Source organism: Pseudophryne corroboree, chromosome 1 (assembly GCF_028390025.1).
Source record: "Pseudophryne corroboree isolate aPseCor3 chromosome 1, aPseCor3.hap2, whole genome shotgun sequence".
NCBI lineage: Eukaryota > Metazoa > Chordata > Amphibia > Anura > Myobatrachidae > Pseudophryne > Pseudophryne corroboree.
Genome location: NC_086444.1, coordinates 341,994,208 through 342,016,800, shown reverse-complemented (window position 1 = coordinate 342,016,800; position 22,593 = coordinate 341,994,208). Strand labels below are relative to the sequence as shown.

At 44.7% G+C, this 22,593-nt stretch overlaps 1 protein-coding gene across 2 annotated transcripts in view; it reads right to left on the bottom strand.

Moving 5' to 3' along the window:
* Positions 1 to 894: 894 nt before the first annotated feature.
* Positions 895 to 22,593, bottom strand: part of ULK1 (unc-51 like autophagy activating kinase 1) — a 180,583-nt gene continuing 158,884 nt past the window's right edge. For both annotated transcript variants that reach the window (XM_063964660.1, XM_063964661.1), the window contains exons 24-28: positions 19,394 to 19,572; positions 14,817 to 14,935; positions 14,445 to 14,602; positions 13,958 to 14,093; positions 895 to 5,368 (exon numbers count right to left, since the gene is read on the bottom strand). In XM_063964660.1, the coding sequence (XP_063820730.1) occupies positions 5,313 to 5,368; positions 13,958 to 14,093; positions 14,445 to 14,602; positions 14,817 to 14,935; positions 19,394 to 19,572 (648 nt within the window). In that variant the 3' untranslated portion in view covers positions 895 to 5,312. The remainder of the gene's footprint in view (positions 5,369 to 13,957; positions 14,094 to 14,444; positions 14,603 to 14,816; positions 14,936 to 19,393; positions 19,573 to 22,593) is intronic.

Below are 22,593 nucleotides of genomic sequence, written 5' to 3'. Positions count from 1 at the left end.
GGAAATACTCTGGTTTGAACCAGATCACAGGGTGATAAATGCAGGAGGAATAAAAGGGGGTGTAATAAATAAAGCAGCAGCTTTGTCTGGATTAGAGAGGACCTGACCATGTTCAGTTATACACATTTTCTGAGGAAGTGCTCTGTAATACAGTGGGGTCGATTCAATTGTTTACAGTGCCCCCTGCTGGGCATCTATAGCAGTGGGCATCTATTGAAGCTATTTAATTATTGCTCCAATAAGATGCCCACTGCCAGTGAAGTCAGCTGTCAGCTCAAATCGGCTAAACCCATCTAAAGAGCCTGAATGGGCGTCCAAACTCAGGACTTTGGGTGCCCAAACTACAGACTTTTGAACACATTTTTTCTTGCACCTCTCGGGGGGGATGATGGGGAGAAAAAATGTGACTGCTACGGCTAGCGGGCATCTAACAGAGAGACAATTGAATAACTCGGATAGATGCCCATTGCTAAAGACGGCCAGCAGAGGGCACACAGCGCAAATTAATTCCCTCCCTTTGACTGAAAATCATATGTAGCTAACTACTGTTTTACTAAATCTCTTGCTACTTACTCCACTTAAGTGCTTTTATTCCATATATGCCTCACTTGGAGTTTTCATTGAAATAACAGTGTTTTTACATATAAGTTTGGATGCTTACAATTATAACAAGTATATGTATTGTGGGTGACAAATCTTTTTCACTTCCATAAAGAACTTTTGTTAATAAATATACTGAATCCTGCAGCTTTAGCTAGAACAATGGCTAGTACAGCAGCTATAATTAAAGAGCTATAATGTGTATGCAGAGTGACAATGAACATATTTTAGCTTCATATATGCCAACTTTCTTTTAAATGTTTTATACAAATGAATAAAAGAAAAAAATGTATAAAAAGTGATCAAATAATTTTATTTCTTTTTTTATTTTTACATTTTTTTTTTATTGAAGGTATACAAATAAAAGAAAATCAATGCAACACACAACAAACTAAATGGAAGAAAATAAAAAAACAAGAAGCACACATCTTATCTCAAGCACTATCCACTGGGTCTAAGTTTTTTTTATTTTTTTATAAAAGCATATATCCGATCTTATATTTTTGTAACCAAGTGTTCTTCACTGAAGCATCTAAATAAACACATTTTCACAAATAAAACTGTTTAGAAAGCAGTTTGCTGGGAAGCCTAGTTCAAAAGCAACTTCTATATGTGCAACTGGCTAATATCATTAAATTAACCTTTTAGCCATAACAAGAGGCAGAAACAAACCAGTGAAAGGTAATCAAGACTCAATCCAGCAGAGTCGATCTAAACGTTTGTGCCATGAAAGCTAACTTTGGATTCCACAACAAAGAAAGGAAGGGGACCCATCACTCCTATCTCTCAACCTGCAGCTGTTTGCCAGAAAGACTAAAACAATGCCCTGCACTGAAATAATAAGGCTTTAAAAAACAAACAAACATATATTGTCAACATTTTTCTATTTGGGGACACTCACACATAGGGTTGCCACCTGTCCAATTTTCATCTGGACAGTCCAAGTGTGAGAGGACACGTCTGGTTTCCTGTTCAATGTCCAGGTTTTAGTAAAGCAGGGAACAGGCATAGATCTATATTAGAGGTTTGGTATGCGTGACTGGTGGTCAGGAGACCACCGGTCACCATACCGGCGTCGGAATCCCGGCTTACAGATGCTTGTTACGCTGCGGGCTCGGTGATGAGCTGCACTCACCACAGGTTGTATTCCTACTCTATGGGTGTCGTGGAGTGGGAATAGTCCCTGTTAGTCGGCATGGCGTCTGTAAAGGGTGCACTGCACATCGGTCACATCAGAAACTATACTGTAACCTGGGTTAGGGTGTACCTTTTCTGGAGCTAAATTCCTGCTTTCCTAGCTCTGTTATCTTTATACACAATAAATGGCTTTGCCACAAAGTCAAGTTTTTGCCAATTTAACACAGCCCAGATGTCAACTCTAACCGTCTAGTGGAGCTGGTCACCAAAATAAGCTTTGCAACGCCCTGGGTGTAGTGGTGACATGTGATGTGACGGATATACATTGCAAACTAATTTCAGTGTGGCAAGGACATGCCTTAATAGCATCTGCATTGTACAGGGGGGTATCATCAGTATAAGCTCCACATGTTACCTGGTGCTCATCAGAATAAGCTCTGCAAAGCATTGAGGTCTTAGTGGACACAAAAGTACTGTTCTAGAAAGTCACCAGAATGAGGTCTGTATAGTAGTAATATGGGTGTCTGTTTCTATGACAATAAGCTCTGTACTGCACTGCGAGGGCTGGATTGCATTGTTGTCACAATATTAGGGCTCTGCATTAGGCTGCTATCAGAATGATTAGAACATAATTTTTTTGCCATATACACTAGTATTTACATATTTAATATGGTACAGTACACTAATTATATTATTTCTGCTACAGCATGACATACGCTTGTTTCCTACCGCACTGGTGATGTACCTGTTTAGTTTTGCCATTAACAACAGGTGGCAACCCTATTCACATACCACACAAAGCACATATAAAGAAACAGAACAACAACTTTCGATTATCCTTTACAAGCCTGAAAGGTAAGAGGCTTAATGAAAAGTATAATTTTCCTGCTTATACAATAGTCTATTAAGACTATTGTAGCAAACTAGTTCAAAAGGGCACTTTTTTTTTTTACTTTTGTACATCTCAGATTTGTTTTTTATTTATATTTTATGTGTTTTTGGCTAACGCAATAAATACTTAATCTTTGAAGAAACGTAACATACAACACAAACTGTAAAAAAGAAAAAATGCAATCCAACTAATGGCAAATAAAACGCAGCAACATAACCCTTGTAGCCAGAGGCCTTCTAATATATAACAGCAACAAAATAAAATAAAAGCTTTGCTCCTGGAAAACTGATCAATTTCTAGGTCTCTTTCAGCATCACAGGATTTAATGCTTATTGACCAAAAAACATTAACATTTCAAGTATTGAGAAACAAAACTGTAGAAGCAGCGTTATCGGGGTATACTATTCAAATGAATAGGCTGCAATTAATTGCACTACTGAGAGTGGCCACCCTCTGCACTTTTACCCTCTGCACTTTTAAACAGGTTATTTGGGGTCCTGTTTGCCCCACAGCCTCCAATTGCGGCAACAATATAAAATACTATTTAACCTTCTAATGTTTATTTGGATTCTAATTATCAGTCAGGTTTGCTTGACAATACAAGGTGATGTTACCTTCTCCAAGGTGTACTTATTCACCCTCTGACCAAAACTGCATAAAAAGACCTGTAAACCATGAGTTATGGAGTAATACTTCCGGATCTTAGCAGAGACCTTATTACACAACAGCAGCTAACAGCAAATCCCAAAGGCTTCCACCGTAAAATTAGTTTATTTTGTCCATTACAGCAGTAAGGGTCTCAGCTGATGATTCAGAGTCACTTTGCCTCCTGTGTTGTTATTATGGCCATAATAATATCTCACTAGTCTTTCATGGATCCATAGAGACTAATCCTTATTTGAACCATACTGCATGTGCCAGGGTGGAAGCGAGCTCTGAAGTGGCAACATCCCTGTGTTAGTGGCAGCAGCCATACAGAATGTAAAATCCTCCTATTAGAGGTATTATACAGGTCCATAATTCTGCCAGGTGTCATGCTATGAAGAGCTTTTGCCAACACCAGCGTCGTACTTCCAATCTATGACATCAGTGTAAGCACAAACGGGACAGCAGCGCTGATTGAACAACTGTTTTCTGTGTTGCACACAAGTGGATGAATACGAACTTACAAATGATAACGAAGTTCTCGGGTGGTAGGAAGACAATGCGACAATGTGGGACAGCACTGCAATTTACAGGAAAATCTACATTATATACATATATATATATTTTATGTACATTAAAGTATATACACTGTTAGTGTATTACAAAAGGAAAGGAGACTAGGGAAGAAACCTTGGCTAATAATTACCTGCCAAACTTTCATTTAGCCTCATGCCAAATTCTGAAGAAACGTGCCACCTTAATGCATTGGCATTATTAATATGGCATGTTCTCCGAGCTTTGGTTGGCGTTCTCAAATGTTCATTGTTAATAAAGTGCAAGATAAAATCTGTTTTTAAAGAGAACATACGCCCAAATGACACTGACCAGCACTGCACTTTTGCCTGTTCACTGGAAACAGTACCACCTGCTACCAGAGAATGCAGTCTCTCTCTCTCTTTAAACAGTGTATGCTCCAAGATAGCTTACTTGTTACATTAAATGCGCAGGATAGCTTTAAGAAACGTGTCAAGAAAAAAAGCTCTGAGGAGTTTCCGAAGTGGGTGATGGTTACGTTTGTGTATCCAGCTTCAGGCACATCATAATGGGACGCACTTTAAGTGACAACAACCCAGTTTCTTGAAATTGCTGGATGAGACCAAAGCCTGTGGCTAGGTTGACATAAAGCTAGCGAGAGAGAATCCATTCTGTACAAATTCTTGTTAGCTCCAAGCCTTGGAAAGAAACAATATTGGGATTACCCCATCTTCCTCCTTGGTGGGTGTTGAGATTCGTGCAGAATACATGTTATCCTCTCCATTCATGAATGGTAATAGTGCTCATTAAAGGAGAGGACTTAGTTCCACGAGTCACTAGCGAGACTTTCACTTAATTGGAATTGTGCAAAAAGAAATTTTAAAGTGATGTCTGCAGAAAGTCTAAGGAAAGGAAGGTGCGGGCTGCTTATATATACAGTATATACAAAGGTCTGCACCCCTGGCTGCCAGTAGCTGATGATGAGATAAATCACACCACGGGCAGATGCATAAAGAAACACATGACGAGCAAGGTGCATCCAGTTTCTGAGTTCAGGCCTCTGTTACGTCACTTCCATTTCAGCTGGGCCGTAATATTCTGCTACAAAACACACACACACACACACATATATATTTTTTTCTTTACAGGTAGTAAAAACCTGCAAATCTTCACATCATCTTGATTAGGAGAGGTGTCCTAATTCCATGACCATGTAGCACTCCTGATAATTCAGCCATTACACAAGGAGAGGTATCCATACTGAAGAATAGTTGTATGCCCTTCTGGGGGCTTTCAGCAAGTAAGATTTATTGTTGGAGGAGAAGCAAATTAGGGGTCATCCTATACTCAAGAGAAACTTGATTTTCCACAGTAAACAGCTCTTTGCTAATGATGAGTTGCTGTTGATTCATCTTGATGGCTGAAAGTCTGTCATCGACCCAAAACCCTGCATAGAGTGTTTTCCTTCTGAAGTAAGCCGGAAACAAGATGGCTGGTACATGGCTCATGCACAAATACTGCCCTGAAGTGCAACCAGTCTGCGTTCTATGCAGAGTTTACCTATGAGGAAAGACAGAAAACATTTATAGCATCAATAAAGTAGGTGACCTATAAAAAATTAAATTGTCATTAGATATAATTATTCCTGGGATACTACACAACTATTCCTGCAATAATAAGAATTTACTTACCGATAATTCTATTTCTCGGAGTCCGTAGTGGATGCTGGGGTTCCTGAAAGGACCATGGGGAATAGCGGCTCCGCAGGAGACAGGGCACAAAAAAGTAAAGCTTTTACCAGATCAGGTGGTGTGCACTGGCTCCTCCCCCTATGACCCTCCTCCAGACTCCAGTTAGGTACTGTGCCCGGACGAGCGTACACAATAAGGGAGGCAATTTGAATCCCGGGTAAGACTCATACCAGCCACACCAATCACACCGTACAACTTGTGATCTAAACCCAGTTAACAGTATGATAACAGAAAGAGCCTCTTAAAGATGGCTCCTTAACAATATAACCCGAATTTGTTAACAATAACTATGTACAGTATTGCAGATAATCCGCACTTGGGATGGGCGCCCAGCATCCACTACGGACTCCGAGAAATAGAATTATCGGTAAGTAAATTCTTATTTTCTCTATCGTCCTAAGTGGATGCTGGGGTTCCTGAAAGGACCATGGGGATTATACCAAAGCTCCCAAACGGGCGGGAGAGTGCGGATGACTCTGCAGCACCGAATGAGAGAATTCCAAGTCCTCTTTTGCCAGGGTATCAAATTTGTAGAATTTTACAAACGTGTTTTCCCCCGACCACGTAGCTGCTCGACAGAATTGTAATGCCGAGACCCCTCGGGCAGCCGCCCAAGATGAGCCCACCTTCCTTGTGGAATGGGCCTTAACAGATTTAGGCTGTGGCAGGCCTGCCACAGAATGAGCAAATTGAATTGTGTTACAAATCCAACGAGCAATCGTCTGCTTAGAAGCAGGGGCACCCAACTTGTTGGGTGCATATAGTATCAACAGCGAGTCAGATTTTCTGACTTCAGCCGTCCTTGAAATGTATATTTTTAAGGCTCTGACAACGTCCAACAACTTGGAGTCCTCCAAGTCGCCAGTGGCCGCAGGCACCACAATAGGTTGGTTCAGGTGAAACGCTGATACCACCTTAGGGAGAAAATGCGGACGAGTCCTCAGTTCTGCCCTATCCGAATGGAAGATTAGATAAGGGCTTTTATAAGATAAAGCCGCCAATTTAGATACTCTCCTGGCGGAAGCCAGGGCCAGTAACATAGTCACTTTCCATGTGAGATATTTAAAATCCACCTTTTTCAATGGTTCAAACCAATGGGATTTGAGGAAATCTAAAACTACATTTAGATCCCACGGTGCCACTTTGAACCTTAATAGATCTCAATTTGAGACCCATAGACAATCCTGATTGTAGGAAATGTAGGAAACGACCCAGTTGAAATTCCTCCGTCGGAACACTCCGATCCTCGCACCACGCGACATATTTTCGCCAAATGCGGTGATAATGTTTCGCGGTGACTTCCTTCCTTGCCTTAATCAAGGTAGGAATGACTTCTTCTGGAATGCCTTTCCCTTTTAGGATCTGGCGTTCAACCGCCATGCCGTCAAACGCAGCCGCGGTAAGTCTTGAAAGAGACAGGGACCCTGTTGTAGCAGGTCCCTTCTCAGAAGTAGAGGGCACGGGTCGTCCGTGACCAACTCTTGAAGTTCCGGGTACCAAGTCCTTCTTGGCCAATCCGGAGCCACTAGTATTGTTCTTACTCCTCCTCACCGTATAATCTTCAATACCTTTGGTATGAGAGGCAGAGGAGGAAACACATATACTGATTTGTACACCCAAGGTGTTACCAGTGCGTCCACAGCTATTGCCTGTGGATCTCTTGACCTGGCGCAATACTTGTCCAGTTTCTTGTTGAGGCGAGACGCCATCATGTCTACCATTGGTCTTTCCCAACAGTTTATTAGCATGTGGAAGACTTCTGGATGAAGACCCCCCTCTCCCGGGTGAATATCGTGTCTGCTGAGGAAGTCTGCTTCCCAGTTGTCCACGCCCGGGAAGAACACTGCTGACAGTGCTATTACGTGATTCTCCGCCCAGCGAAGAATCTTGGCAGCTTCTGCCATTGCACTCCTGCTTCTTGTGCCGCCCTGTCTGTTTACATGGGCGACCGCCGTGATGTTGTCCGACTGAATCAACACCGGTTTTCCTTGCAGGAGTGGTTCCGCCTGGCTTAGAGCATTTTAGATTGCTCTTAGTACCAGAATGTTTATGTGAAGAGACTTTTCCAGGTTCGTCCATACCCCCTGGAAGTTTCTTCCTTGTGTGACTGCTCCCCAACCTCTCAGGCTGGCGTCCGTGGTCACCAGGATCAAATCCTGTATGCCGAATCTGCGGCCCTCCAATAGATGAGCCTTTTGCAACCACCACAGAAGATATACCCTTGTCCTTGGCGACAGGGTTATTCGCAGGTGCATCTGAGGATGCGACCCTGACCATTTGTCCAACAGATCCCTTTGGAAAATTCTTGCATGGAATCTGCCGAATGGAATTGCTTCGTAAAAAGCCACCATTTTTCCCAGGACTCTTGTGCATTGATGTACAGACACCTTTCCTGGTTTTAGGAGGTTCCTGACAGGTCGGATAACTCCTTGGCTTTTTCCTCGGGAAGAAAAACCTTTTTCTGAACCGTGTCCAGAATCATTCCTAGGAACAGCAGACGTATCGTCGGAAAACAGCTGCGATTCTTGGAATATTTAGAATCCAGTCGTGCCGTCGAAGAACTACTTTAGATAGTGCTCTTCCGACCTCCAACTGTTCTCTGGAACTTGCCCTTTTTAGGTCGTGCAAGTAAGGGATAATTTAGATGCCTTTTTTCTTTGAAGAAACATCTTTTCGGCCATTACCTTGGTAAAAAGGCCCGGGGTGCCGTGGATAATTCAAACGGCATCGTCTGAAACTGATATTGACAGTTCTGTACCACGAACCAGAGGTACCCTTGATGAGAAGGACAAAATTTGGACATGGAGGTAATCCTTGATGTCCAGGGACACCATATAGTCCCCTTTTTTCCGGTTCGCTATCACTGCTCTGAGTGACTTTATCTCGATTTGAACCTTTTATGTAAGTGTTCAAAACATTTTAGATTTAGACTATGTGTCACCAAGCCGTCTGGCTTCAGTACCACAATATAGTGTGGAAAAATAATACCCTTTTCCTTGTCGTAGGAGGGGTACTTTGATTATCACCTGCTGGATATACAGCTTGTGAATTGTTTCCAATGCTGCCTCCCTGTCGGAGGGAGCCGTTGGTAAAGCAGACTTCAGGAACCTGCGAGGAGAAGATGTCTCGACTCTCCAATCTTTACCCCTGGGATAATACTCGTACGATCTAGGGGTCAACTTGCGAGTGATCCCACTGCGCCCTGAGACTCTTGAGACTACCCCCCCACCTTGAGTCCGCTTGCACGGCCCCAGCGTCATGCTGAGGACTTGGCAGACGCGGTGGAGGGCTTCTTTTCCTGGGAAAGGGCTGCCTGCTGCAGTCTACTTCCCTTACCTCTATGTCTGGGCAGATATGACTGGCCTTTTGCCTGCATGCCCTCATGGGAAAGGAAAGATTGAGGCTGAAAAGACGGTGTCTTTTTTAGCTGAGATGTAACTTGGGGTAAAAAAGGTTGGATTTCCCAGCTGTTGCTGTGGTCCCCAGGTCCGATGGACCGACCCCCAAATAACTCCTTCCCTTTATACAGCAATACTTCCATCTGCCGTATGGGATCTGTATCACCTGACCACTGTCGTGTCCCTGACATCTTCTGGGAGATATGGACAACGCACTTATCTTGATGCCAGAGAGCAAATATCCCTCTGTGCATCTCACATACATATATATAGAATGCATCCTATTAAATGCTCTACATGAATAAAATATTTTCAGTCAGGGAATCCGACCAAGCCAACCCAGCACTGCATCTCCAGGCTGATGGCGATCGCTGGTCGCAGTATAACCACCGTATGTGTGTATATACTTTTTAGGATATTTTTCCAGCTTCCTATCAGCTGGCTCCTTGAGGGCGGCCGTATCTGGAGACGGTAACGCCACTTGATAAGCGTGTGAGCGCCTTATCACCCTAAGGGGTGTTTCCCAACGTACCCTAATTTCTGGCGGGAAAGGGTATAACGCCAATATTTGCTATCGGGGTAACCCTACGCATCATCACACACTTCATTTTATTTTATCTGATTCAGGAAAAACTACAGGTAGTTTTTTCCACTCCCACATAATACCCTTTCTTGTGGTACTTGTAGTATCAGAAACACGTAACACCTCCTTCATTGCCCTTAACGTGTGGCCCTAATGAGAAATACGTTTGTTTATTCACCGTCGACACTGTATTCAGTGTCCGTGTCTGTGTCTGTGTCGACCGACTGAGGTAAATGGGCGTTTTTAAAACCCCTGACGGTGTTTCTGAGACGCCTGGACCGGTCCTAATAGATTGTCGGCCGTCTCATGTCGTCAACCGACCTTGCAGCGTGTTGACATTCTCACGTAATTCTCTAAATAAGCCATCCATTCCGGTGTCGACTCCCTAGAGAGTGACATCACCATTACAGGCAATTTCTCCGCCTCCTCACCAACATCGTCCTCATACATGTCGACACACACGTGCCGACACACAGCACACACACCGGGAATGCTCTGACAGAGGACAGGACCCACTAGCCCTTTGGGGAGACAGAGGGAGAGTCTGCCAGCACACACCAAAAACGCTATAATTATATAGGGACAACCTTATATAAGTGTTTCTCCCTTATAGCATCTTTTATATATATACAATATCGCCAAAATCAGTGCCCCCCCTCTCTGTTTTAACCCTGTTTCTGTAGTGCAGTGCAGGGGAGAGCCTGGGAGCCTTCTCTCCAGCTTTTCTGTGAGAGAAAATGGCGCTGTGTGCTGAGGAGATAGGCCCCGCCCCTTTTACGGCGGGCTCGTCTCCCGCTATTTTTGAAGTTAGGCAGGGGTTAAATATCTCCATATAGCCTCTGTGGGCTATATGTGAGGTATTTTTTGCCTCTAATAAGGTTTTTATTTGCCTCTCAGAGCGCCCCCCCCAGCGCTCTGCACCCTCAGTGACTGTTGTGTGAAGTGTGCTGAGAGGAAAATGGCGCACAGCTGCAGTGCTGTGCGCTACCTTTATGAAGACTCAGGAGTCTTCAGCCGCCGATTTTGGACCTCTTCTCTCTTCAGCGTCTGCAAGGGGGCCGGCGGCGCGGCTCCGGTGACCATCCAGGCTGTACCTGTGATCGTCCCTCTGGAGCTAGTGTCCAGTAGCCAAGCAGCAAATCCACTCTGCACGCAGGTGAGTTCACTACTTCTCCCCTAAGTCCCTCGTTGCAGTGATCCTGTTGCCAGCAGGACTCACTGTAAAGTAAAAAACCTAAGCTAAACTTTCTCTAAGCAGCTCTTTAGGAGAGCCACCTAGATTGCACCCTTCTCGTTCGGGCACAAAATCTAACTGGAGTCTGGAGGAGGGTCATAGGGGGAGGAGCCAGTGCACACCACCTGATCTGGTAAAAGCTTTACTTTTTTGTGCCCTGTCTCCTGCGGAGCCGCTATTCCCCATGGTCCTTTCAGGAACCCCAGCATCCACTTAGGACGATAGAGAAATAAGGATATTAAACATTTCGGATGAGCTCTCTGACCATATAAAACATGAAGCGGTAAGCATGTGCTTTTATACAGGATACAGAAGTCCCAGGTGTCATCTGTTGTTCTGCATAAGCAGTAATTTTATGACACACACAGTAAAATATTTTAGTAACTTAGGGGTCTATTTACTAAGCATTGGACGGAGATTAACTGGATGGAGATAAAGTACCAACCAGCTCCTAAATGTCATTTTTCAAACACAGCATGTGACGTGACAGGAGCGGATAGGCTGGTACTTTATCTCTGTCCATTTTATCTCCAAAGGCTTAGTAAGTAGACCCTAAAATTACCATGTTGTAAAAAAAGATGCCCAATGCTAACAGAGTTGCACAGTACCTGTCTCCCGATGTGTGGTGTATTGAGGCAAGATGTATATGGACACATCTGTATATCAGGTTCTCTCAATTTCCGGCCCTTCAAGTTCCCAAAACATGTCATGTTTTCTGAATTTATCTCTATAGTAACTAATAAGCTCCAATGTTTTTACCATGCTAGGGCATAACTCATCCATGTAAGATAACTACAACGTTAAACATAATTTTGCAATCTTATTAGCATCACTATGTGAATCAGATGCACAAGCAGACTCTGCTGATTAAAATTATATGCGGCATGCCTATAATCTGTGTGCGACTGCGGCTGTATCTGCATATGAAATGGTACGCTACAGTGTTTTCTAGGAAGCATTTTGTATGCAGATACAGCTGCTGTCACATACAGAATATAGGCATGCTGTTACAAGCTGCGAATGCAGCTTGCATTCTGTTTGTTGTGAGTCTGTTGTGTTTCTGTTATCATCCCAGGTTTTCTCATGTACTTGTTTGGTGCACTGTTGCGGGCTGCCTTTGGCGGGTCTGTGTAACTGCATGTGTGGCCTGTGCAGTCTCATATGTGGCCTGTGCAGTCTCACCTGTCAGATAATAAGGCTTCTTTAAAGAGTTTCCCTGTGTTCAGCCTCAGCTGCTGTATAATTAGTAGTTTGCCTCTGTGTGCCTAGTTGTCCAGCTGCATTGTATTTCCTCTGGCTGTTCTGATTGGAAGTGCCTCCCTTTATTACCCAGCTTGTCTTTTACCTGACGCCTGGATATAGGTTCTTATTTCTGTTTGTACCCGGTTTTGGTCCCTGTCCTATGGTGGTATCTTGAACCAGTGCAGTTAGTGCTATTACATTACTTGTGATACCCAGTCTTGTTTGAATCCCGTGTACCCTGTCCTGATAGAATCCCCAGTACATTACCGGTGTTTCCTGAGCTCCTGACTGTGTATGTGAGACCAAGTCTGGGAGTCCATTCAGACAAGCTCCAGTTCCAGCCTTTCCTTGCCTTGCCTGGAATTCAGGGGACTCCTGCAGCTAAGTTATCTTATTATCTGTACTTTGCTTTGCTCTGCCAAGTTCCTTAAGGGACTCACAGGTAAGTTATTTATTGCTTGTACTTAGTTGCTTATACCACCGTATGCATTGTTGCATTCACATACAGTTTATGTTTAGTTGCTAATACCATCTTGTGCATTGTTGTATTAATACACAATTTATACTTAGTTGCTAATACCGCCCTGTGCATTGTTGCATTCACATACAGTCTGTGTTTAGTTGCTAATACCATCTTGTGCATTGTTGCATTCATATACAGTTAATATTTAGTTGCTAATACCACCCTGTGCATTGTTGCACTCACATACATTCTGTCACTAATATCAGTTTGTGTATCGGGCACTTTATATAGGTTGCATCCTGTGAGCGTCTCCCTGCACTATACCTTACTCTTGCCCAGCCTCCAATAGTCGCCTTGTCCATCCGTATGCCCTGGCGGCATCTGAGTACCTAACTCACCCTGGAAAGGCAGCTGCTTAAGGTGAATACTAGCATTGCAGGAGGCTAAAGGGCTGCTGGGCAAGTGTAATTGTGAGCGTCACCTGGTAGCCCTCATACAGTGTTGTCCTCGTAACACATACCCAGACTTCTGCGTCACTTAGTTCAGGTATCCTCTCCGAATCATAAGACATGCCACATATTTTAATCAGCATAAATTTGCTTGTGCGTCCTATTTGCATTGTTTTGCAAATAAGATGCAGTTTAATGGAAAAAGTCGAACGAAAAGACACTCAGTGCTACCAAGTCACATCACGGCATGGCGTGACTAGAAGGGCTGTTTAACGTGCAGGGAGGCTAGATGTCAGTGGACACATCTGTAGACCTTTTTATTAAGAGAAAGGAAAATGTAGTATTCATTTATTCAGTATGTCAAAAGTTCCATCTCCTGACTAATTAAATTTTATCAATCTATAACGCCACTATATTTCACAGAGCTTTTCTAACGTCCATGTGTATACTGGTGGTGAGTATCTGACTCAGGATGACTACCAGTAGGATGGAGGGGTTTGCCAAAAGCAGGTGGGAATATGATGTTTCTTCAGCTCCCCAGAGATGTATGGTATATCTGTGAGTGAGGAACCCTTGTACAAGTAGCTTTATCTTTGTCAACCACCAAGGTCTATTTACTAAGCCTTGGATGGAGATAAAGTGGACAGAGATAAAGTACCAGCCAATCAGCTCCTAGCTGTCATTTTTTAAACACAGCCTGTAACATGATAGTTAGGAGCTGACTGGCTGGTACTTTATCTCCATTCAAGGCTTAGTAAATAGACCCCATACCTTATTTCTATCACTCAAACACATTTAGATTGGATAGCCACAATCTCTGTTCTGGTATTCTGTGTACATTATTCTATCAAATCAACAGACAAGAAGAGCCAAGAGTTTCTCTTCTAACCTCCCAGATCACTTTCCTGGACCCCACAGCTCCTGCTTTCTGCAGCCCGTGCTCCTAAGACTTGCTTTCTCTGTGCACCAATGTGGCTCTGTACACCACATGGCATCATAGGATCAAATACTGATAACAAGCAGACTTACATTTGCTGATGTTCTCTATATCTCCCTGTTCAGTCATAAAGTTCAGCAATCCGTCCATCAATAGCAGAGCTTTGTGATATCGCTGCACGCAATCTTCCCGATGGTGAAACATTTCATCCAGGGCTGCGGACTGCACCTGCAGACACAACACTGATTCAGTTTGAAGCAGATGATACACTTTCTGTAGGTGTACAGTGAATGTGTAGATTATCACTTTTCCAGACAAAACAGAAAGTAAATATGTAAGGTCTGTTATTATTATGTCTGTCTGTGATTAAACGCAATCCTCTTTAAATCATGAAACGGACTTTTACACATGATATTTTCGTGGCTGTAAGTTGCTCTGCATCAGGAAATAGTATACCAGATGCGGGGTGCTTCAGTCACAGACTTGTGCCTACAAATTAGGCTGGGATTTTGAAGCATAAGTGAGTATGAAGTAATTGAATAGTCTACATATGTCTGCAGTGGTTTTGATGCCGCTCACCATCTGGACAGTATAGCTAAAGATGAGCTTTTCTGCTGTGATGCTGTTGATTCGATCCATCAGCTTCTGTTTATCAGCGAAGAACCTCTGGAGCCGTACATTCAGACAATGACAGGAAGACACACAAGATTTGTACAGCTCGTTCAACTTCTTCACCACTAAAAAAAGCATTAAACCAAATAACGCTGTCAGCAGCTGTCCATACTATCGCTACCTCACAAGCAGAGATTAAAGCCTTGTGCATTAAATGTCACTTTTACTTTGGTGTGCTAAAATAGGTAATGCAGCAGAGTAACCAACAGATTTTGGATAAACATTTATTTGTTCTTGCAGTACTATATACACATGCAAAGTGTACAGAGAAAAACTTACCCTGTTTAACAGTAGATGAGAGACACAGTTTGCCTGTCCTAACTTGCTCCATAGCAGTCTGCAGCCCATTTGAAAGAAGTTCTGCTGCTTTGAGATACAGAACCAGCTGTTCCGCATAACTAAGGAAAAACATATAGCAATGGGCTCTTATATGCTGTAACTCATATAATAAATACTAACTGTGCCTAAAATAGTTACTGAATAGACATTTCCACTATAACCTTTGCTTTACCGTTTTGGATTCCTTCTCTGTTTTTTCTATCAAAGTCTTTTTGTCAAATAATACATATATTTTGTAATTGCTCTTAGATACACACACACCTGTATACAAAACATACAGCAGGAAACTGCAGAACCCCATTAAGTTCAAGAGGTGCAGTGAGGTACCTTAACACATTTCTTAACCATAGATAAAGCTAGTAATTTTACTATATATATATATATATATATATATATATATATATATATATATACACACACACACACAACTCTGAACATATGGTCTTATTCAGCACAGCCCACTAATGCGTTGTGATTGCATTGAGCCATTTTTAGCACCAGTGCACACGTGCAGGTCCCGATCTGCGCGGGCTGGCCTATGTGATCCCATTGCATTGATGTGATGGTGTTCACGGGGGTGGCAACACAGCACTGCAGGGGCAGCAATGTGGGGTTGCAAGGGCGTGGCATTGGAAACAGGGGTGGCCGCATGACGTTACACGCTGCCACTGCGACGGGAAACATAGCGGCGTCCTGCCTTCGCAGTTGAGTTGAATTGTGATCACATCGTTGGCCACCATTAGCATGTTTGCCGGTCTTGTCCTGTGCTGGGCAGCCCCCAGCATGCGATCGCAAGCAGTTGCAGTTTTGCTATTTTAGCAAAACTGCAACTGAAGCTGCATGTTGCAAATTGTTTCAACAGACTTTGCACAGGTACTATCATTTGGATTTCCATAATCTGGGAGATAATACTAAAATATATCTTCTGAAGTCTGGCATACTAATATATTCATAAAGTGTCAGGAGGGGATGCAGTTAAGATACTGCCATCCCGACATCAATTAAAATGACGGCGTCGGGATGCCGAATCTCGGAATCCCGATAAGCTGCCGCTGGCTTTCACTACTGGTAAGTCGTGGATGGGGGGGACGTAGGTTTAGGTTCTGGTGTAAGAGTTAGGGTGCGCGTGTGGGAGGGTTAGGCTGCGGGTAGGGGGAAGTTAGGCCTCCCCTGGGGAGGTTAGGCTGCAGGTTATGTTTAGGTTGGGGGGGGGGGGGGGGGGGGGAGAGGGTCAGGCTGCGTGGGGGGGGGGGGTTAGGGTCAGGCTGCAGGAAACGTGGGTTAGGGATCAGGGTTAGCTTAGGTTTTCGGGGGTCTGTCTGGATTTTCACTTCCGGGATGCCACTGTCAGTATTTTGGCAGTCAGCATTCTGGGCTCCGGGACATCGTATGTATTCCGTCAGGAGGCACTAGTGCTCAGTTATTGAATCACTATTTGGAACTGTAGAATTCTTGTGTTTTTATGAATGAATTAAATTTACTGTGTACCTATTTTAATTGTGCAATTACATTCAATTTATTTTAATATTCCTGCGCTCCCATCCTTCTTTTCATATTCGTATTAGTCCTCAAACCTCTGCATTTTTTCCAAGGTTAGCACCCGAGTCGCACAATGCTTCTGCATGCAATGCCAGCAAAAGTGTCTCATGCATTATATTTTCAATATATAAGTGATTCTTCTAAGACTTATATTTGTACAAAACTGTGTGGCAGGAGACATGGTACGGCTGAGTCACATAATAATAATTATAAGCATCCCCTGAACCAGCGGAGGGCTGCCACGTCCCGCGAACCCTGCTTAAAAAACACTGGATACATACTCACCTCCGGATATGGCTTTATAAAGAAAAGGTTAAAGCACCAAAAGACGGGAGTCCAGGAGTAATCCCCAGTTTGGAGGAAGGACGTGGTAACGTTTGTACACGAATTACTAATGAATGTGGCCATGTTTTAAAAAAGCATCTGTTTGCATGAACTCTATGCTTGAAAACAGCTCTACCTGAACTGTATGCTATGGAAAGAAACTGTGCTGCCTTGCTTAACTAAAAATTTGCATGCTTTTAACAACTGCATTTTTTACTTTTCTTTCCGGATATAGGGGGTCATTCCGACCCGTTCACACGCAGCGTTTTTTTTCACTGCGGTGCGAACGGGTGCGGAATGCGCATGCGCGACGGCTGCTGTGCGCGACATTGCCCGGCGACAGGGGTTACCGGGTTACGTCGCGCCTACCGACGGAAGCGATCGCAGCGGCGACCGCTAAGAAGATTGACAGGAAGGAGGCGTGGATGGGCGGATCCGGACCGTTGGAGACCGTTTTCGGGGAGTGGTGAGTGAAACGCAGGCGTGTCCAGGACAACGGAGGGCGGAGGTGTGACGTCAAAGCCAGGCCCATCATCGCTGGATCCATCGCACAGGATAAGTATGTCCAGGGCTGGTCTACTTCTGATTGATTTTTTTTAGCTTAGCAGGGCTGCACAAGCAATCGCCACCCTGCTAAGCTAAAATACACTCCCCCATAGGCGTGGACTATTGATCGGGGCAGCAGCTAAAAGTTGCTGGCTGCGATCAACTCGGAATGACCCCCATAAACCAGCTAAATACTAACATTGAAAAATATATATATGAATGTTTAGCAGTATATATATATATATATATATATAAAAACTGCTACAGGACTTTGCTGTGTATTTATGTTTGGCAATCAAACTGATACAAATTATCTAGTCAGTAACAGTTGAGTGATACTTTACAAATGTTGCTAAAAAGTAACCTGTGTATGTGAATTATGTATGTGTGTTTTTGACTTAGTTCAACAAAAGAGCAATAACTCGTTTATAGTAAAATCAGCCCATGAAGGTTCTAAGGATTTTTATGTTGTATGAACAATAAAAATTCCTTTTAATACTAGCTTGTCAGCGCTTTCTATTCATTTTCTGTTTTGTTTCTTGTTTATAAAGGGGGTGAGTAGTCCCTTTTGGTAATAGAAAGCTGCAGGAAAAATAATAAAACCTCTAAATTTTAATTGGCGCCAGGAGATACTTGTTATCTTATTTTTTCTATGAGTCGCATAATCTGCTGTGAGCCAAATGGCGATTTGATAATACATCTGTACGGGTAACTTTTAGTAAAAGCCTTGGACAGCAATGGGATATATGCAGTCAATATACTGGATGTCGGGATCCCAGCGTTCAGGAGACCGATGCCGGAATCCCGACAGCTGGTGAAATACAGACACACGGAATTCTGACACATGAATGGTATTCCCACTTGGTTGCTGGGTAAACACCACCATCAGAGTTGGAATAGAACCTGTGGCGAGCGCAGCAAGCCAGGGGAACCGATGCATGGCAAGCGCAGCGAGTACCTCTCGATTCCGGCAGATGGGCTGCCGCTGTCGGTAGTACACGGTGCGGCATCTATTGGCGGTCGCCTGTCTACGACTCTATGCAAATATAGCTACAAAGCCCTTCTCTTGTGTACATCCGTACAGGATTGTGTGTACACTCTGTGTAACACATTCACCTTAGGGACATTGTACATGCACAGTTGCAAAAACACAGTCTTCCACGTGAACAGCGGCATTGTGTCCACCAAAGAATCAGACCCTATGTGGTGACTAAAGCACACCTAATACATCTCTTTATCTTACTAGCAATAGTTACATGCTCAGTAAGCAAGCAAAATATACATTAGGAATTGGGCGGACATTGGGCCCAATTCACCATGGATCGCTACTGAGGCTGAGATAACGATGTTCACAAATCTGCTCTTACTAAAAATCACATGTAGACCCACTCAAAAAATAAGCACCATCAACAGTTGCGGCTGACCCCAGCATTCTCAAATCAAGGAGAATGCAATTGCACCGGGCGCCATGTTTTTGAACACAGCGTTCACAGATTATGTAATGTGGTCATACTCGCATTAGATCCGAGTCATACTACGATTCCCCCCACCAGCCGTCGGGCATGCGATAGATTGTACGGTGCAATAGCTCTGCACAATCTACTGTACCTCTGCAATTGCCGGGGGCCGGGATTGGCAGTTCATATGATGAGCTGATGCGGCATGCAACCAGCGGGCTGCGCATTGCATCGTATTTGCACATATTAACATGCACGATGTGCATGCAATGGGTCGCATGACAGGTCGATATCGTGTATTCATACATGATATTGTCCTAGTATATGGCCACCATAAGATACTTGACCTAGAACCGGCCATGACACGCCTGCATTTTCCCAACCACTCCCCACAACCGCCATGTTACCATACACAAATGGTCACTTCCTGTCAATCAAAATGCATTGTCTTTACCAATCGCATTCGCTGCACATGCGCTGTACGCTGATAATTGCTCACTGCGTGCAACCTCACATTTGCAAACGATAGTGAATCAGGCCCATTGACAGAAAAACGTTCTGACTCAACTGATGGAAGAAGCCTGCACCATAAAATACATAAAGCCCAATAACATTTTCCTGGCATATATGTCTCTTCTCACAGACGCTCACCTCCACTCTCGGCTCAGAAGGCTGATCTGATCTGCCACAACACTCTCCTGCATCTGGTACTCAGACGTCACATAAGCACTCACGTCCATGGAGCCCCCTTTGAGGCAGGCAATCTCCATAACAGAATGGGCGAAGACCAACGTGAAGCGAAGGCTGCGCAGTGTGTCTGTGTGCTCTTGCTGCAAAAGATTAATACTCAAGATTTATTGCAAGGGAACGAGACACCCAACAATCATCTATAGTTTAGACCTTTCCGCCTGACATTGTGGTTAGCCTTAGTACTTATTGGTAAAAAACTAAGATGCACAATTTTCTTGTTGGAATCTGGATTAGCAGATCTGATCCTTACATATTTCAGATGAAACTAATGTCATAACAAGATGACAGAGTGGCAAAGCAATTCTTTTAAGTATTAAATGAAATAAAAAAAAGACTATATACCTCAAAATTACTTATTTTCAGACACAAAATTATAATTTTTAAGTTGAAATAACACAGAATAATCTTTTATTTAGCCAACACACATAAATACATATAAAGTTAAACACAGGGATTATAACTGATCAGAACAGATCAAACTGACAACCCAACTTCAATAAATAAAAATAAAATCTTTACTCCAGTTTGTGGAGACTTTCATTATAATGTAATTGCTCCATTCCTTTTATTAATAGGGCAGTTTATATCTGCAACGTCTCACGTTCTCTTATGTCTTTTATATAAAGACAACCAAAACTGTACACCATACTTAATGTGTGATCTTATTGCGTCTCACACTGGGCACTGCTACTTGCTTGCTGTGTCTGACACTGGGCGCTGCTACTCGCTTGTTGTGTCTAACACTGGGCGCTGCTACTCAGCTTCTTCTGTCTGACACTGGGCGCTGTTACTCAGCTTCTTCCGTATGACACCGGGCTCTGCTACTCAGCTTCTTCTGTCTGACACTGGGCGCTGTTACTCAGCTTCTTCCGTATGACACCGGGCTCTGCTACTCAGCTTGTTGTGTCTGACACTGGGCGCTGCTACTCGCTTGTTGTGTCTGACACTGGGCGCTGCTACTCGCTTGTTGTGTCTAACACTGGGCGCTGCTACTCAGCTTCTTCTGTCTGACACTGGGCGCTGTTACTCAGCTTCTTCCGTATGACACCGGGCTCTGCTACTCAGCTTGTTGTGTCTGACACTGGGCGCTGCTACTCGCTTGTTGTGTCTGACACTGGGCGCAGCTACTCGCTTGCTGCGTCTAACACTGGGCACTGCTACTCAGCTTCTTCTGTCTGACACTGGGCGCTGTTACTCAGCTTCTTCCGTATGACACCGGGCTCTGCTACTCAGCTTGTTGTGTCTGACACTGGGCGCTGCTACTCGCTTGTTGTGTCTGACACTGGGCGCTGCTACTCGCTTGTTGTGTCTAACACTGGGCGCTGCTACTCAGCTTCTTCTGTCTGACACTGGGCGCTGTTACTCAGCTTCTTCCGTATGACACCGGGCTCTGCTACTCAGCTTGTTGTGTCTGACACTGGGCGCTGCTACTCGCTTGTTGTGTCTGACACTGGGCACTGCTACTCGCTTGCTGCGTCTAACACTGGGCACTGCTACTCAGCTTCTTCTGTCTGACACTGGGCGCTGTTACTCAGCTTCTTCCGTATGACACCGGGCTCTGCTACTCAGCTTGTTGTGTCTGACACTGGGCGCTGCTACTCGCTTGTTGTGTCTGACACTGGGCGCTGCTACTCGCTTGTTGTGTCTGACACTGGGCGCAGCTACTCGCTTGTTGTGTCGGACACTGGGCGCTGCTACTCGCTTGTTGTGTCGGAAACTGGGCGCTGCTACTCAGCTTCTTCCGTCTGACACTGGGCGCTGCTACTCGCTTGTTGTGTCTGACACTGGGCGCTGCTACTCGCTTGCTGCATCTAACACTGGGCACTGCTACTCAGCTTCTTCTGTCTGACACTGGGCGCTGTTACTCAGCTTCTTCTGTCTGACACTGGGCGCTGTTACTCAGCTTCTTCCGTATGACACCGGGCTCTGCTACTCAGCTTGTTGTGTCTGACACTGGGCGCTGCTACTCGCTTGTTGTGTCTGACACTGGGCGCTGCTACTCGCTTGTTGTGTCTGACACTGGGCACTGCTACTCGCTTGTTGTGTCTGACACTGGGCGCAGCTACTCGCTTGTTGTGTCTGACACTGGGCGCTGCTACTCGCTTGTTGTGTCTGACACTGGGCACTGCTACTCGCTTGTTGTGTCTGACACTGGGCGCAGCTACTCGCTTGTTGTGTCTGACACTGGGCGCAGCTACTCGCTTGTTGTGTCGGACACAGGGCGCTGCTACTCGCTTGTTGTGTCGGAAACTGGGCGCTGCTACTCAGCTTCTTCCGTCTGACACTGGGCGCTGCTACTCGCTTGTTGTGTCTGACACTGGGCGCTGCTACTCGCTTGCTGCATCTAACACTGGGCACTGCTACTCAGCTTCTTCTGTCTGACACTGGGCGCTGTTACTCAGCTTCTTCTGTCTGACACTGGGCGCTGTTACTCAGCTTCTTCCGTATGACACCGGGCTCTGCTACTCAGCTTGTTGTGTCTGACACTGGGCGCTGCTACTCGCTTGTTGTGTCTGACACTGGGCGCAGCTACTCGCTTGTTGTGTCGGAAACTGGGCGCTGCTACTCGCTTGTTGTGTCTGACACTGGGCGCTGCTAATCGCTTGTTGTGTCTGACACTGGGCGCTGCTACTCGCTTGTTGTGTCTGACACTGGGCGCTGCTACTCGCTTGTTGTGTCTGACACTGGGCGCTGCTACTCGCTTGTTGTGTCTGACACTGGGCGCTGCTACTCAGCTTCTTCCGTCTGACACTGGGCGCTGCTACTCAGCTTCTTCCGTCTGACACTGGGCGCTGCTACTCAGCTTCTTCCGTCTGACACCGGGCTCTGCTACTCAGCTTGTTGTGTCGGACACTGGGCGCTGCTACTCGCTTGTTGTGTCTGACACTGGGCGCTGCTACTCGCTTGTTGTGTCTGACACTGGGCGCTGCTACTCGCTTGTTGTGTCTGACACTGGGCGCTGCTACTCGCTTGTTGTGTCTGACACTGGGCGCTGCTACTCGCTTGTTGTGTCTGACACTGGGCGCTGCTACTCGCTTGTTGTGTCTGACACTGGGCGCTGCTACTCGCTTGTTGTGTCTGACACCGGGCTCTGCTACTCA